Raw genomic sequence first — 16,248 nt, 5'->3', positions numbered from 1 at the left:
TCATGTTCTTTCTTTGCTCAAATCTTTGTCTTCCATCTCTCCTGCCATCTATCTGGTTATTTAATTTCTTAACACTGTCAAAAACTCTTTCTCCTCTCTTCTATTGTTAAAGACTCTCCGCAAGACTCTCATTCAATCATTTCAACACTCTCTGTTCTTCTCTTTTTTCTTCTTCTGTTCTAACTTTTGCATCGCGGTTTCCAGAATTTGATTCGCGGAAGTGGGGCATGACGTAGGCTTATGCTACACTTTCAGCCAATGGTATGCCTGAAACTGTTGTGACATCTGCCTGGGCATGTTTTGTAGGATGATCTATTCTGAGTTACGAGCCTGCAACGAGGGTGCCACAACAGGACTTGGTTTCTTCATTCCTCCATTTCATAAACATTTGTTCAGAGGATTCTGAAAACACCATAACTTCCATACAACCATCCATCCATTATCTAATGCTTCTCCGGGGGTCAGGTTGCGGGGGCATTCCCAGGAGAGCTAAGAGACATAGTCTCTCGAACGTGTCTTGCGTCTTCCCCGGGGTCTCCTCCCAGTGGGATGTGCCCGGAACACCTCGCAAGGGAAGCATTCAGGAGGCATCCTAACCAGATGCCCCAGCCACTTTACCTGGCTCCTCTCAATGCAGAGGAGCAGCGGCTCTACTCCAAGCCCCTCCCGGATGACTTAGCTTCTCAACCTATTTCTAAGGGAGAGCCCAGACACCCTGCGGAGGAAGCCCTTTTTGGACGTTTGTATTTGCGATCTCATTCTTTAGGTCACTTGTAACTCGTGACCATAGTTGAGGGTAGGAACATAGATTGACTGGTAAATTGAAACCTTCGCCTTCTGGCTCAGCTCCTTCTTCACAACGACGGGTCTGTGCAGAGCCCACAACACTGCGTACGCCGCACCGATCCGCCCATCAATCTCCCATTCCATTCGTCCCTCTTTCATGAACAAGACCCTGAGATACTTGAACTCCTCCACTTGGGGAAGGATCTCATTCCCGACTCGGAGAGAGCATTTCACCCTTTTCCGGCTGAGGACGGATTTCGAGGTGCTGATTCTCATCCCAGCCGCTTCATACTCGGCTGCGAACCGCTCCAATGAGAGCTGAAGGTCACGGCCCGACGACGCTAACAGAACCACATCATCCGCAAAAAGCAGAGACCCGATTCTGAGGTGGCCAAATCGGGACCACCTCAACACCCTGGCTGCACTGACATAGTCCAACCCTCACCGGAAACACGTCCGACTTACTGCCGGCAATGCGGACCAAACTCTGACACTGAACAGCCCCTATCAAGGGGTCCGGCACTCCATACTCCCGGAGCACCCCCCACAGGACTCCCCAAGGGACATGGTCGAACACTTTCTCCAAGTCCACAAAATACATGTAGACTGGTTGGGCGTACTCCCATGCACCCTCCAGGATCCTGCTGAGGGTGTAGAGCTAGTCCACTTTTCCACGGCCAGGACGAAAACCACACTGCACCTCCTGAATCCGAGATTCGACTATGCGACGGATCCTCCTCTCCTGTACCCCTGAATAGACTTTACCAGGGAGGCTGAGGAGTGTGACCCCCCTGTAGCTGGAACACACCCTCCGGTCCCCCTTTTTAAAGAGGGGGCCCACCATCCTGATCTGCCAGTCCAGAGGTACTGTCCCCGATGTCCATGTGATGCTGCAGAGACGTGTCAGCCAAGACAGCCCTACAACATCCAGAATCCTGAGAAACTCAGGACGGACCTCATCCACCCCTGGGGCCTTGCCACAGAGGAGCTTTTTGACCACCTCAGCATTGGGAGGCCCCATCTCCGAGCTCTCTGACTCTGCTTAGCAGCTGGAAAACATGTGCTGTACACATACACATGTATATAGTTCACCTCATGTCATGACTAAGAAGACTAACTATGTACTGTATATAATAGTAGTAATTATTATTAAGTATTGGAAAATGTACATTGAAACTGTTAAAATTTGTATCTCAGTTTGTAAGTTTAGTCTTCTTTGTCCATGTCACTGAGCAATGGAAACCCTGTGCTACACTGTTGTGAGAGCTACCTCTAATGATTTATTTTTACTTGGTTGCAAATACTACTGAATCATTTTCCCAACCAATATAATCATCATAAAATGTGATGGGGTTTTTGTTTGTTTTGTTTTTTCCATTGTAGTGGCTCTGTTTACTGAAGAACTTTACATGTAGATATCACAGTGTTACTGCTGCACCATAACATTAACTTTTTTGAAAGAACCACATTTAAACCTACATAAATCCTACATAAATCCTACATAAACCCTGCATAAACAACATAAAAACATTTGTACACACTACAGTATAGAAAGAAACCCACTAATAAATATCTAATAATATCTCAGGCCCTTAATGAGATAAACAGAGCAAAGAATAGTCCTCTTGTTGACTTTTAAAAATTCAAGTAATGGTGAGGAAACATGAGTTGTTTTATTTCAGATTTGATACCCTTATATGCTATCACTGAGCAAAGTGCTTTAGTCTGAGAACAAAAAATTGAATGAAGAGTTTAGTTTTCTGGAAATATGTACATTAATCCAGCTCAGTCACATTCCGAAATAGATTGGAAACTTTTTGTGCAACATAAAGAGTAAGACCGTCTCCAAAAGTCACTTTTACATGAACACAAGTTTAATATTTGAAACATTTCCCAGAGACCCACAGTTCCAAGAATGCACTTACTTTGAACTGAGTGACAAATCCCCTGCTGTTGTAAGTTTTAGATTAATTTAGATCGGCTTACGTCAGATGTATTCACTCTCCGAACACTATACCATCCTCCTCTTACCCCACGGGTGTGACAGATCTGAAGGCTAAAATTTTAGATTAGGAATATAAAAGTCAATCAATTGGCTTAAATCAAATCCTCACATGAAAGGTATCCTTTTTATTATCTTAAACTTTGTTTAATCCATTTATGTTGTTCTTGCTGCCCAGTAGCATAGAGCATCGTTTTGAGCTGCATTCTCAAGTAAGTGGCCATGTAAATTTATGTCAAACATAAGGTGAACCTAAACTGAGAGGAAAGGGAGCGACTGCATTTTCTTATGTCTTCTATTTATGCTGAAAATGCCAGTGCTCAATTTGAGCACCAGTGGCTCTGTTGTTCTCTCATGAGGCACTGAAATGCCTCACTAACTCAATATCGCTGGCACATCTACTCCTCCAAATACTCATCTCTTTGCATCTCACACAAGTCGTGCACGACACAGCAGCTGCTGACAGCGGTGCATCTTCTTCAACAGACAACGCAGTCTCCCTTTAAGCCTTACAAAAGCACTTACCATAGTCATCTGAGCATGCTTCAGTCTGTAGTTGAAATGACTCAGCTCTGTTATAAAGTATTTCCATAAGGAGATGTGGACTTATTGTTTAAGGTGCAGGAAAGTGAGAACTTCAATTAGGGGTCATCTGAGGTATGTTTTAAAATGAGATATAAAATAATTTGCTAAATGCACCTATTGCTGTTGTGCCGAGTGAAAACAGGGTCTGTTAAGAACTCACATGCTTTTAAGCAGCAACAAGACTTGTCCAAAGTGACTAATCTTTTTCTCCTGCTGCTTGAAAAAAATTCCCTTTAGAATGACATGAATAGCTTTGCAGTTAGAAACATTTCAGAAAATAATACCACTGAACAAAAATGGGAAGCTCTGCTGCAAAGGGTCTTCAAAGTTATGTTGTTTATTGCCATTGTTTTCTCCCTCTATGTTTAATTTCAGTCATGTTTAAATCTTAGTATCAGCTTGGTAACATAATAACTTCTTCTGAAGATGTTACTGATCCTTCTGACAGTCACAGCCCGTGTATGCACTGATTAAATAATTGTCACTCTTGCAGTCAGATCCAATTCACCTTAAAACCAGTTACCTTTTTTTTCACATGCTTTTTTTTAAACAATTTTATTCCAGTTCAGTGGGATTGTTGTAACTTCATTTTTCAGCTCTGTGACATAAGAACATAGACAAAGACGCAATGCTGAAACTTTTCTGGACATTACTAATATACTTTTTTCCTAACCTTGGCTCTACTCTTGAATTCAGTCTGCTCAAGATGACCCATAATTTGCTGAACTGTATTACTTAAAGACATCAAAAGAAAAATAGAAACTTTTTTCACATGGTAGCAGAGACGACTCAGGTCACCGCAACTAAACAAGGGAAAAGCAGATAAAGGAAATAGCATCACCAGATATGCTACATAAAAAAAAAGATTGTGTGCATTGACTACAACATGATGATAATAATAAAACATTCAAACACTGTCTTACTTTGTGCTAACATTGTGACTGGATACAAACTGAATTGAAGTCTAAGCTCAGCCTGCACAGAATTGTGGATGCGGAACAGTGGCGCACAAATAGCAGACCAGTGTATTGGCACATGTTGCGCTGTGCTGCTTGAAGCAAACATTACAATGGTTTAACTCTGAGTGAAACCACTCTGATGTGTGGAGCTTATTGTATAGCCTATTTAAAGTACAAAGCAGACAATGAGTTTAAGTATTGAATAATTTTTAAAGTGCTTCCTCATGAGGTTGAGAAAGTAACCTTAAGTCAGATAATGCCTGTAACATTTTCTGACGGCATTACTGATAGACATTTAAAATGTCTAGCAGTGGTTATAATGTTTGTGGATTTTTTTCAAGAGGATAAAAAACCTTATTTTTACTTTTCACCTTTAGTAGCCACTGTATGACAGTAGCTGAAATAGAGGGCTTAGAAAAGGACATTCAGATAATATATTGTTTAACTCATACATGTAGCAGGAGCAGGAGTGTGATAGAGGAGCACTGTAATGCTGTAGTGTTGCGAGATACCAAACATTGCAGGCCAGAGGACAGCAAGTCCCAGACCCAGGCCCAGTCATCACACACTTGCACATCACATACATCCACACATGTCCCCCCTCATGTCCCACCCCAGGCAGTAACCAGGCAACAGGGGTGTAGGAAGACCCCTCCCCTCGCCCCTCTGGCTCTTCAATATTTTCTAATAGTGAGCGATTAAAATTGAGAGGCAGGCAACCTTGTAGAACTGGGAGCGCGGCCCTCTGGGCAGCCTACATACCCAAAGAGCCCCGCCCACCAGAGACCACTCAGTGCTACCACCCCCCAAGACCTAATGTGTGTGGGTGTGTGTGGGTGTCAAATAAGCAGTAATGTCAAAGGTATAATTAAAACAGGGGTGGGGGACTGCAGAGTGCAGCAAAGGGGACCACTTACGTGGCCCCATCCAATACACCCCACAGAACACACATGCTTTTCCCCCAACAGGGGAAAAGCACCGCCCCACCCCACCGCACGCCCCAACACCCAAAAAAAAAAAAAACAACCCGTGGACACATCGGAGGTCCCAGAGCAACCAGCCCGGCACCAGGACCTGCACCAGCCTACCCATACTGTGGCACGTTCTGAAGGAAAAGTAATACATCATCAGCATAAAGACTTATTTTATGTTCAATATTTTGGGGTTGGATGCCTTTAATATTTCTATCTTCTCTGATAGCAGCTGCTAAAGGTTTGATGAAAATAGCAAAAAGTGAGGGGGAAAGTGGGCAACCCTGTCTTGTACCTCTCTGTAGACTGGGGCTTGGAGAAATTTGATCATTTATCCTGACACATGCATTTGGGGAGCGATATATTATCCTTATCCACCTGATGAAGTATGACCCAAACCCAAATTTGTTTAATGTTGCAAATGAAAATGTCCAGTTAACTTGATCAAATGTTTTTTCTGCATCTCGAGAGACGATTGTGGTTTCCAAGTTGTTGGTTGAAGTACGGGTCTTTCCCAGTTTCTGTAGTAGGATAATGTTAGCAGAGTTCATGTTTGGGGTAAATCTGCCATTCTCCTTAATGTGTAATACTATTTTGTGAAATGTAGGTGCCAAAACAGTCCAAAATTCTTTGTAGAACTCTGCTGGAAAACCATCTGGTCCAAGGGCTTTGTTACTCATCACCGTCTGCAATTCATTATAAAGCAATTATATCGGAAACAAGGTCGCCTGCTTTCCACTTTACTCCCAGCTGTGGTGTTTATCATTAAAATAACAGATAACACGCACGCACACTGATAACTAAAACCTGTGTTTGTCATCATAGAGCAGCAATATATGTTGAACTGATATGTAACTAACAACATGATAAGATTCATCTCTATCATCCTTTCCCCGATGTAATTTCTGTTTAATAATTCTCTCCTTTAACGGTTCTCTAGAACATGGTCTATGCTCATCAGTCTCTGACAATATCTGCTTCTTGTGTTCAGGCTTTATTCAATGTCTAAAGCTGAATGAAGGAAATCTGTCAAATGGCGGATTCTGAAGCCAGAAGACAAGAGAGTTGAAAATATCCAACAAAAGCAAAGTCCAAAGAAAGATCAAGGTCCTAAGTATAAAACAACAGCAATTTTCAAATCCCAGATTTGACATTATAAACCATTCTCAGTCTGACAATACTTCATACTACCTCTTTGTCAGCCCTGGTGTCACTGTTCAATGCAGAAGACTGTTACATCAGTTTTCAGAGCAGTTAGTAAACAAAGTGAAACATGCATTTCCACTTTATTACTATGCATGGAATTAACTTTACAAAGCAATGTACTTTTTAATCTGAATACAGTCTCTTCCTGAATGTGACCTTGTATTTTCAGTGCCTTTGAATTAACAAGAAATCTGTTGCTTAAAACTTACCAAGTGTTTGTGATGCAAAGACCCCATGAGTGACAACCAAAAAGAAAAAAAAAACAGCTCACAGAAGACAGAACTGAGAACGAGTTGCCACATTCAATTCAATTTAATTCAGTTTTATTTATATCATATATATTTATATTTAAGGCACTTCAATAATACACTCCATTTCAAACCAATTGGAGTTAAATTCATTGTAATCATAATCCAAACAAATCCAATTAATTAAATTCAAAATGAGTCCAATTGATACATACAAAGCAAATTCAAAAACAATTTCCTAGCCAAGGAAACCAACAGATTGCAACATCTTTTCTGTCCAATCTCCTGTCCTGAGCATGCATGAGGCGACTGTGGAGAGAAATTATTCCCTTTTAACAAGAAGAAACCTCTGGCAGAACCAGACTCAGTAAGGGTGGCCATCTACCTCAACCAACTGGGGTTTGAGAGGACAGAAAAGAGGCAACAAACCATACCACCATTCAAAGGATACCTGTTGGAACAGGGAAACACAAGTTAATGACCACAATAATGCCAAATGTACATAATGTTATATGAGAAATTGAACAGGGGAAAAAAGAGTGCAAAGTGAGGGATGACCTATGGGATGTCCCAGGTTCACCTGAGCCATCCCTAACTATAAGCTTTATCCAAAAGGAAAGCTTTTAGCCTAGTCTTAAAGTTAGAGAGGATGTCTGCTTCCCGGACATTTACTGGCAGCTGGTTCCACAAGCTGGGGCCTGATAACTGAAGGTTCTGTCTCCCATTCTACTTTTAGAAACTCTGGGAACAACAAGTAAACCTGCAGTCTGGGAGTGAAGCGCTCTGTTAGGAAAATATCTTACAAAGAGATCTTTAAGATATAATGGAGCTCGGCCATTAAGAGCTTTATATGTGAGGAGAAGAATCTTAAATTCTATTCTGAATTTAACAGGGAGCCAATGAAGAGAAGCTAAAACTGAAGAAACATGATCTCTCCTGTTAGTTCTCATCAGAACTCTGGCAGCAGCATTTTGGATCAGCTGGAGGCTTTTCAGAGAATTTATGGGACAGCCCAATAATGAAAAATTACAGTAGTCCAATCTTTAAGTAACAAATGCATGGACTAGTTTTTCTGCATTACTCTGATTTTAACAATATTAAGAAGGTGAAAGAAGGCAGTTCTAGAAACCTGTTTTATATGTGTGTCAAATTATAAATTCTGGCCAAAATAACTCCAAGGTTCCTCACTGTAGAACTAGATTGGGATTGGTTCTAAATACAAGTTAATGGTTTAGAAGAGACCGTACTTGATGATATATCAGTCATAATAGTTGGCATCTTCTCTCTCAATTTTACTGGTAAAGAAGCTCAAGAAATCATCACTGCAAAGAGATAAAGGAATACATGACTCAACAGAGCTCGTACTCTTTGTCAGCCTGGCTACAGTGCTAAATGGTCAGACAAGACAGGGTTATGAGGGAATACTATCAATTGTTCACTCTCAATGCCATAAGTTAGCACAAGATCAAGGGTATGATTAAGACAGTGAGTAGGTCTGTGAACACTTTGAGAAAATCCAGTAGAGTCTAATATAGAATTAAAGTTAATATTTAGGCTGTCATTTTCAACATCTAAATGAATATTAAAGTCACCCACGACAATGACTTTATCTGTACTCAGCACTAACTGGGATAAAAACTCTGAGAATTCAGACAGAAACTCAGAATAAGGGCCAGGTGGACAATACACAACACATAGAAGAGGTTTTTGTGATTTCCACTTTGGGTGGGAAAAATTGAGAATCATAGATTCAAAAGAGCTAAAACTAATCTTGGGTCTAGGACTGATTAGTAAACCTGATCTCAAGATAGCTGCCACTCCTCCTCCGCCTGTGGTTTGAGGAATGTGAACATTTAAATAGTCAGAGGGAGTTGATTCATTAATGCTAACAAGATCGTCATGCTGCAGCCAGGTTTCTGTAAGACAAAATATATCATTTTGATGATCACAGATCAAATCATTCACTAACAGAGACTTGGAAAGGAGGGATCTAATATTCTACAAACCACATTTAATAGTTTGATGTTTTTGTTCAGTTACATTTTTGTTTTAATTTTTTTTTAGGTTTTCTGGATTTACTCCTCTTGTGTTTATTGATTTATTTAATTTGGGTAGTGTGGGAGCAGACACAGACATTATGGGGTTTTGAGGTGGTAGCAGCAGGTGTGAAGCCACAGAGAAGTGTGTAAGACTACAACTCTGCATCCTGGTCTCAACCCTAGGTTGTCATGTTTTTGGATGACTACTGAATTTGCCCATAAATCTAGAAATGAGAGCCGCTCCTTCCAAAGTGGGATAGATGCCGTCTCTCCTAATCAGACCAGGTTTTCTTCAGAAATATTGCCAATTATCTATGTAGCCCACGTTATTTGCTGGACACCATCTATACAACCAGTAGTTAAAGGAGGACATGCGGCTAAACATGTCATCACTGGTCAGATTTGGCAGGGGTCCAGAGAAAACTACAGAGTCCAACATTGTTTTGGAAAAATTACACACCAATACAACATTAATTTTAGTGACCTTCGATTGGCGTAACCGGGTGTCATTACCGCCAATGTGATCTATTTTACGTATTTACGCTTATCCTTAGCAAGCAGTTTCAAATAGGATTCTACGTCGCCCACTCTGGCCCCAGGAATACATTTGACTATGGTCGCTGGTGTCTCTAATACCATGTTGCTGACTATAGAGCTGCCAATTACCAGGGTTTTGTCCTCAGTGGGTGTGTTGCTGAGCGGGGAAAATCTATATGAAACGTGGACAGGTCGATGGTGAACCACAAGCTTGACTTTTTGGACTATGCCTCCTCTTCCTGACCATCATCCAGCCACTCTGGCGTCCCGGCTGCTTGGGTTCTACCAAGGGGCAGCTAATGGGGCTCCCTACACTAGGTGGCTCCGTACTGACTAAAGGGACCTGGCTAGATATCGGGTGGTTTTCAATGGCACAGAGCTGAGCTGCCAATTCAGATAACCTCGCCTACAAAAAACACTACATTTGTTACATGTACCATTATCGCTAAAGGAGGCAGAGGAGACACACCACTAAAAGTGAAAATGAAAACTAAAGGTCTGTTGGAGTGAGTGTTAGAATAGAACAAGTATGCAATAGAGTTAACTATGCAAAAATGTGTAACTTATAATGAGAAATTGAGTGATTTTAAATAGTCCAAGAGGAGTACAAGATTCCATAGAACACAATCAAGGTAACAAGATGTGATGCAATACGTCTAATCATGAAGCATCAGTAGCTGCATCACTTTTTGTTTCGTTTGCAGTTTATTTTGACACTTTTATAAAAGGCAAGCTATAAGGTTTTAGGTGTTCTAACCTCAACTCCATCACGAACATCAACTGAAAGAAGTTTAAACTGCACCTCCCCAAAAAAAGAATATTACGGTGGCAACTTATCAGAGTTAAAAACAAAATAACTGAACTTTTGTCATCTAAATGGCTGCTCTATCCTTTAGACCACCAGACATCACAGTTTTTCTTGTGATGCAGTTTTGTTTTGCCATTTAAAATCAAACGTTTGTTTTTTTTTTGTTTTCTGAAACACATGCACAAAAACTAAATCATTAAATTATATTTCATAGATCATCGTGAGATTGTGTTGGTCTGTCATTTGTTTCACATCTTGAACCTCAAGTTATAGTTGCAAGGTCACCTGAGTATCATAGGAAAAGAACCCTAACTAATTTATACTTAGTTGAAGAATTCTGAAGATGACAGGCACCACCACATTGTTCATTGTGTCATATGATTGCCTGAGCAGTGTATCACAGGAGCAATGAAAATGTTAAATGTCTGACTGCAGGGTGGAAATTTGTTCCAAACACAACCACATCTCAGTGTTTAGTCAGCTGTGAGCAAAGCAGTTTTAGAAGGTCTCCACGTTGAGATAATCTGCTTGTCCTTTACTTGACTTGACTTCTTCAGTTCTTTTAGGATTCCAGCTGCAATCAAACAGGACAGACAAACTATTCAGAGGTGAGCAGCTCCGAGGTCCTACCACTGCTTCTTCCTTGTCTTTGTCCAACAAGTCTTCAGGAGGATGTAATTAGAAGAGAGCTCCTTTTCCACAGCAGACAGAGATGAAGTATCATTGTTTGGCGACTTTCATGTTTTTAATTTCAGTCTTCAGAAAGACATGTTCCCTAGAAGATGTACATACTGTAGACTCAGTAGAGTTGGAGATAATGTCAAATGAAGGCAAGTGCTGCAACAAGCAGTTCATCACCGTGCTCAATCTCTTATTTGGTTAACATTTGCTGTAAAAAATGCCAAAAGCAGCAATGAATTGATCTTACTGAACAATTTTCCCCTGTTGTCCGAAAACAGAGCCTAACTGAACTACTTTGCCCCAATGTTGGTAGCTGTCTTTTCTATAGAGGTCAAGCTTTTCCAATGCCTGTTGATACTCTATTGCAGTGTTTCTCAATCCTAGTCCTCAAGGCACCCCTCCCTGCATGTTTTCCATGTTTCCCTGCTCCAGCACACCTGATTCAAATGAATGGGTTGGGTCTTTAAGCTCTGCAGAAGGCTAAGGACGCCCCATTCAGGACCAGGATTGTGAAACACTGCTCTATTGGGTTGGGAGAGGTTCCATCCTAATGCTGTTTATCTGAATTCCAGGTCTCCTGACAGCCAATCCAAGGACAGAAGCTCCCCAAAGACAGAATGATTCCCATCGTTCACTGTCCACCATCGCCAAACAGAGCACCTCCTGCTACTACAACTGCTGAAGACCAATCATAGACCGTTGTCAAGTCGAGTTACAAAGCGATGTGACAGCACTCCCAGTTTCATGCTGGAGTGAATTGTGGAAACTTCCAGCTTATAAAAAGCGTTGTTTTTTCCAAGATATTTGCCACAGTGCCACACTGGATGGATATAATTTGTTTGGCACCATACTCTGTTTCATTTTTACCGACCAAAGATGAACAGAGCCAACTTTGAAACATTTATAGAAGTGGGAGACGTTTAGAACACTCCCAATCACACATACACACACACACACACACACACACACACACACACACACACCAGTAGAACCTTGTATACACAAAAGAATACATTGTGATTGTATATAATAAAAGATTTAACTGATCAAAGTGAAATTGCCAACACGTTTTAATTCCCAGGCTGTCATGTGCTCCCAATTTGTCAAAGCCCCAGTATCTCTGAGATACGCTCATGGTGTCCTTTGGCATCTGTGCCCTGAGCTGGAGGAATATTAGATGTCCACAGCAAACATCACTCTGGGGAGTATGCTTTTGAACAAGCTACTCCAAAGATGGCTAAAGAAAAGGTAGAAGAAATTCTAAAAGGATTAAAGGAGATGGAATTATGACATCCACATTTGGCAGCATCTTTGAATAGCTATTTATCCACTTTTTCTCATTCACTTGCTTTTTGCTTTCAGTTCCACTAACTGGTTATTTAGGCTCAGGCAACACAATTCATGTTAATCTTATATGGATGGGATGAAGAATAAACTTCTTAGTTAGATTTAGGAAAATACTATCTTTTTAGTTAAAGATGCACACATACATAATATGAATCCAGTGGAAATTAAATTATTTTTATTATCAATTAAATTACACACAAGTAAATAATAAAACATTGCTCTCAATGAGGAGAGATGAAAGAGAGATGAAGCTTTTGATGTTCATGTAGGGACAGTTTAGCCTGCTGTGTGCTTAACATAAGAGAGGGTACAGAAAGCATATGTAACTGTTTCTTTGTTAAAGAACAGAACAAATTAAGGTACTAAATACAGAGTTACTCATGTTACAAGTAATCCTATAGATAGAACAGTGATGGAGATGCATTGATGACACATTTGCAATAGGAACCAACCTCCTAATTTAACACATAAATAATTAAAACTTCAGTGGAAATCCAAGCTATTTGATGTAATGAGTCCATATAAACAACATGATCTTGCAATACAGAGCCTCCCAACGGACCAACAGTTTCCACTTTCATCATAAAATTTGACAATTTTCACGGACACGTGAACAACATGCGGTCAGCTCAACAGATCTGAGTGAAACAGTACCAGATAACAAGCCGCTGTTTGTACATAAATAAATTACATGTATTTTCAACTTTATAGTTATATATCTATTTATTTATCAACTTTATATATTCTATATTTCCACTATATTTAACAATTTTATATGTTGTATATGTTGTATGTTGTAGCTATGAAGAAAACTTTATTCTAAAACTGAGTCGAGCCATTGTTCAAGAGTTTCTGACAGTGATTTTGTTTCTTAACAATGACTGAAGAAGACTTTTAATACCACTTTCTGATAAATTATCTTGAAGTTATTTATATTAAAGTTGCAATTTATGGTTGCATTTACAACAAGCATGTGACAGTTTCAATTAAAAAAAACCCTTTATTTTCAGTTGGCAGATCCCAGCTGAGTACAGAGATCCCCTCTGCTTGATGGCGGCTGGGAGGCAATGCGATTAATAGAACCGAGTTACTAATGGGTATCATTACCCTGATTTTCAAACATTATTGCATACCCATCTCCATTTGGCAGTCAACTTTTCACTGTATCATCCTGTGTAGCTATGTCAAACAACTACAAAAGATTTGCTTTCCAGCGTAGTTGCACAGCACATCTAAATAAGTAATTCTGAGAGACATAAATAGGCACTAAGTGAAAAAGTGACGAGAGAAAAGTGATGTCAGTTGATTAGCTTGCTGAAAGCACTTACAGTTGTGAAAAGAAGTAATATAATATAATCTAGAGTAGTAATGTAAGAAATAGGGTAGGAATAGTCTGGTATGAATGTGGGCCAGAAATAAAGTTAATGTGTGGAAATTTACCACATATTTTTGTCGCTACAAATTTATTGATTTATTTATTTCTGTTGGAGCGTTAAATGTAAGCATGTGAACATGAAAATGTTTTTGAATTACATTTTTCTGTTTCTATCATCCATATTATCATTATATTCATAAAACTACTGTAGTATCATAAGGACTCATAATCACCTGAAAATTTAGTTCTCTTTATTTATATAGTTTTTTTCAAAACATATATATATATATATATATATAAAGCAGCACAGCTACACAGTAAAATGTAACAAAAAGAAAAATAAATAAACCAGAGACATTTCAAACAAAAGAGATAAAATGCTCTCCATCCCTTCCTCCCTCCCTCGCTCCATGGGGGCAGATAAAAGAAAAGATAAATGAAAAAATTCTGAGGAACTGAAAGACAGGAATGGTATGAAATGAGTATTTTAAGAACAAAATAGTTGAATTATAATAAATCATATTATAAGTCTCCTATATTTCTATATAGATCTGAAATAAATAAACAGATGAATCAGCTTGTCACATAAACAAACACACAAATAAAGAGAAACAGATAAAATTATATGACAAAAAAGGCATGTCTTGAAAATATCAACACTCTCTGATTTCCTTTGTCCGAGTTTCTCCACAAAGAAAAGAAATGTAATGTGTATGTCATGTGAGCTTTCTCTCATTTGTTAGGTAGCATACATGGAAATGAGAATTGAAGCAGTCGTAAATGAGACACACTTTTCTTAGAGACAGCAGAAATCAAAGCATTACAGAGGTCAACCCTGCAGGGAATAAAAATCTACAGTCATGCCTCTGCATGATTGGTTAGAGTAAGAAATTAAGTTTCCTTATAAGATAGCTGTCAAGGTAGGTGAGCGGTGATGAGAGGATCCATATGATGAACACGGAAGGCAGGAGGTATGAGGGTAACTTAACTTGATTTCTTTAACAAAACTATAATAAAAGGTGCTGCCAAGCCGGTACTCCATAAATCTTAACTCGAGAAACTCAGATTTGAGTGATAACAAAACTCTGAGTGAGACCTTGTAATGTGTACAGAACATGAGATACAAAGCCACACAAACCATGGATGAAATGACAGTGATGATCTGACAATGACTGAGAGAAAACAGAGTACAATGCATACGACTAGAACAATGTAATATTCACTGCTAACAGAGGAAAATATGAATAATCCCAAACCCCAAGCTTTCCCATCCCTCACCTGAAAATTACAAAAGTCCTGATTCTTACTTGCGCTGTTTCTCTCCAAAGGTACCCCAGATCGTTAGGAATTAATTAAATCAAACCATTTCTTAAAAAAAAAACACTTTTGATGCATATTCTCATTCACTATACTTTTTTATTTGTCACATACACATGGTATTAAGTATATATATATATAGTACATAAACACATATACACTACTATATGTACACTACATGGGTTGGTTTAGACCATCATCGCTGACACTAGTCTCTACAATCAACCTACAAGGCAGCTGACTGAATAATGATGTTGTAGCCAAATTGTATATCGCCGCCACACGAGGCACCAACAATATATATTCATAGCGGACACACGTAGCGTGATGTGATAAGATATAAGGATTTATATATTTTGTAAGGTGACCTGCAACGAGGGTGCCTCAAAGCAGCTCGACTCCTGCATTCCTCGGTCTCATAAACATTTGTTCAGAGGATTCTAAAACACCATAACTTGTTAAGATAAAAAGGGTAAAGATATAGCATAGACTTAGGATATAAAGACATCAAAAACAACATAACATAACATAACATGATGGTTATGAGTCTCAAAATTCAGGTGGATATCTGTAAAGTTATGAGGTATGAATAACACACCAACCAATGTTATTTTCCTGTGTTAAACACAGAATACAATAAGAAACAGCTGAAGCATTGGTTAATAGTTCCATTATTTCATATAAATGCCACATGTCATATGCAAGTTGTTGACTTAGTTTTGGGTTTAACTATTCAGTACTACGAACCACTCAGGGGCAATGTGGTTCCATAAGTTGATTAGTCATTTTCCAAAATAATAACATCTTCTGTATCGTTCCACGTACGATCATGAAAAAGGTATTAAAATGCAGCTTGTGATATCACTGAGAACATGAAAGAACTTGTACAAAGATATAAAGCACATTTAATACAGTTTCAAGATTCAGCTAAAAAAGTGATTCTGGGTGAGATCCTTTTGAGAGGTCCATGCTGCGACTGTCTCTGGCTTGAGTCGGGGCAAACTGTCACCATTGTTTACTTTGAATAATATAGGGTCGGAAGGGTCCTGTTCTGGTTTTCCCCAATACTCTCCTGAAAGGGTCCGTTGTTTCTTCAGCTTAGTTAGCACTAAGCTATTAATGCATTTACCTAAATTTATGGCACAGGTCTGTGGAGAGAGGGGCTGAGAAAACTCCCCCAAAATGCTTTCATGGGCGGAAGGTTGTTGTAAATTTCTCTTCATTGATGTAGAAATCTCCCATCTGGTATTTCCACACTGACCATCACAAAAGATTGTTGCAGTCATTTAAAATCTTAAGTTTGTATTAAATTCCACACTTGAGTTCGCTACAACGTGCAATATGTAATCATCATTATCCTAATAATTAGCCTGCAAGGCACTAATTT

General features: G+C 39.4%; 1 protein-coding gene across 1 annotated transcript in view; it reads left to right on the top strand.

The window, feature by feature from the left end:
* The window catches only part of LOC140306674 (chemokine-like protein TAFA-5), a 37,353-nt gene extending 25,485 nt beyond the window's left edge, over positions 1–11,868 (top strand). Inside the window, exon 4 of the mRNA XM_072385274.1 lies at positions 11,395–11,868. Within this exon, the coding sequence (XP_072241375.1) occupies positions 11,395–11,403 (9 nt within the window). The 3' untranslated portion in view covers positions 11,404–11,868. The remainder of the gene's footprint in view (positions 1–11,394) is intronic.
* The last annotated feature ends 4,380 nt before the right edge of the window (positions 11,869–16,248 follow it).

This window comes from Leuresthes tenuis, unplaced genomic scaffold (assembly GCF_036924035.1).
Source record: "Leuresthes tenuis unplaced genomic scaffold, fLeuTen1.0.hap1 SCAF_5, whole genome shotgun sequence".
Lineage (NCBI taxonomy): Eukaryota > Metazoa > Chordata > Actinopteri > Atheriniformes > Atherinopsidae > Leuresthes > Leuresthes tenuis.
The sequence above is the reverse complement of the archived record's forward strand: the minus strand, read 5'-3'. Positions and strand labels throughout refer to the sequence as shown.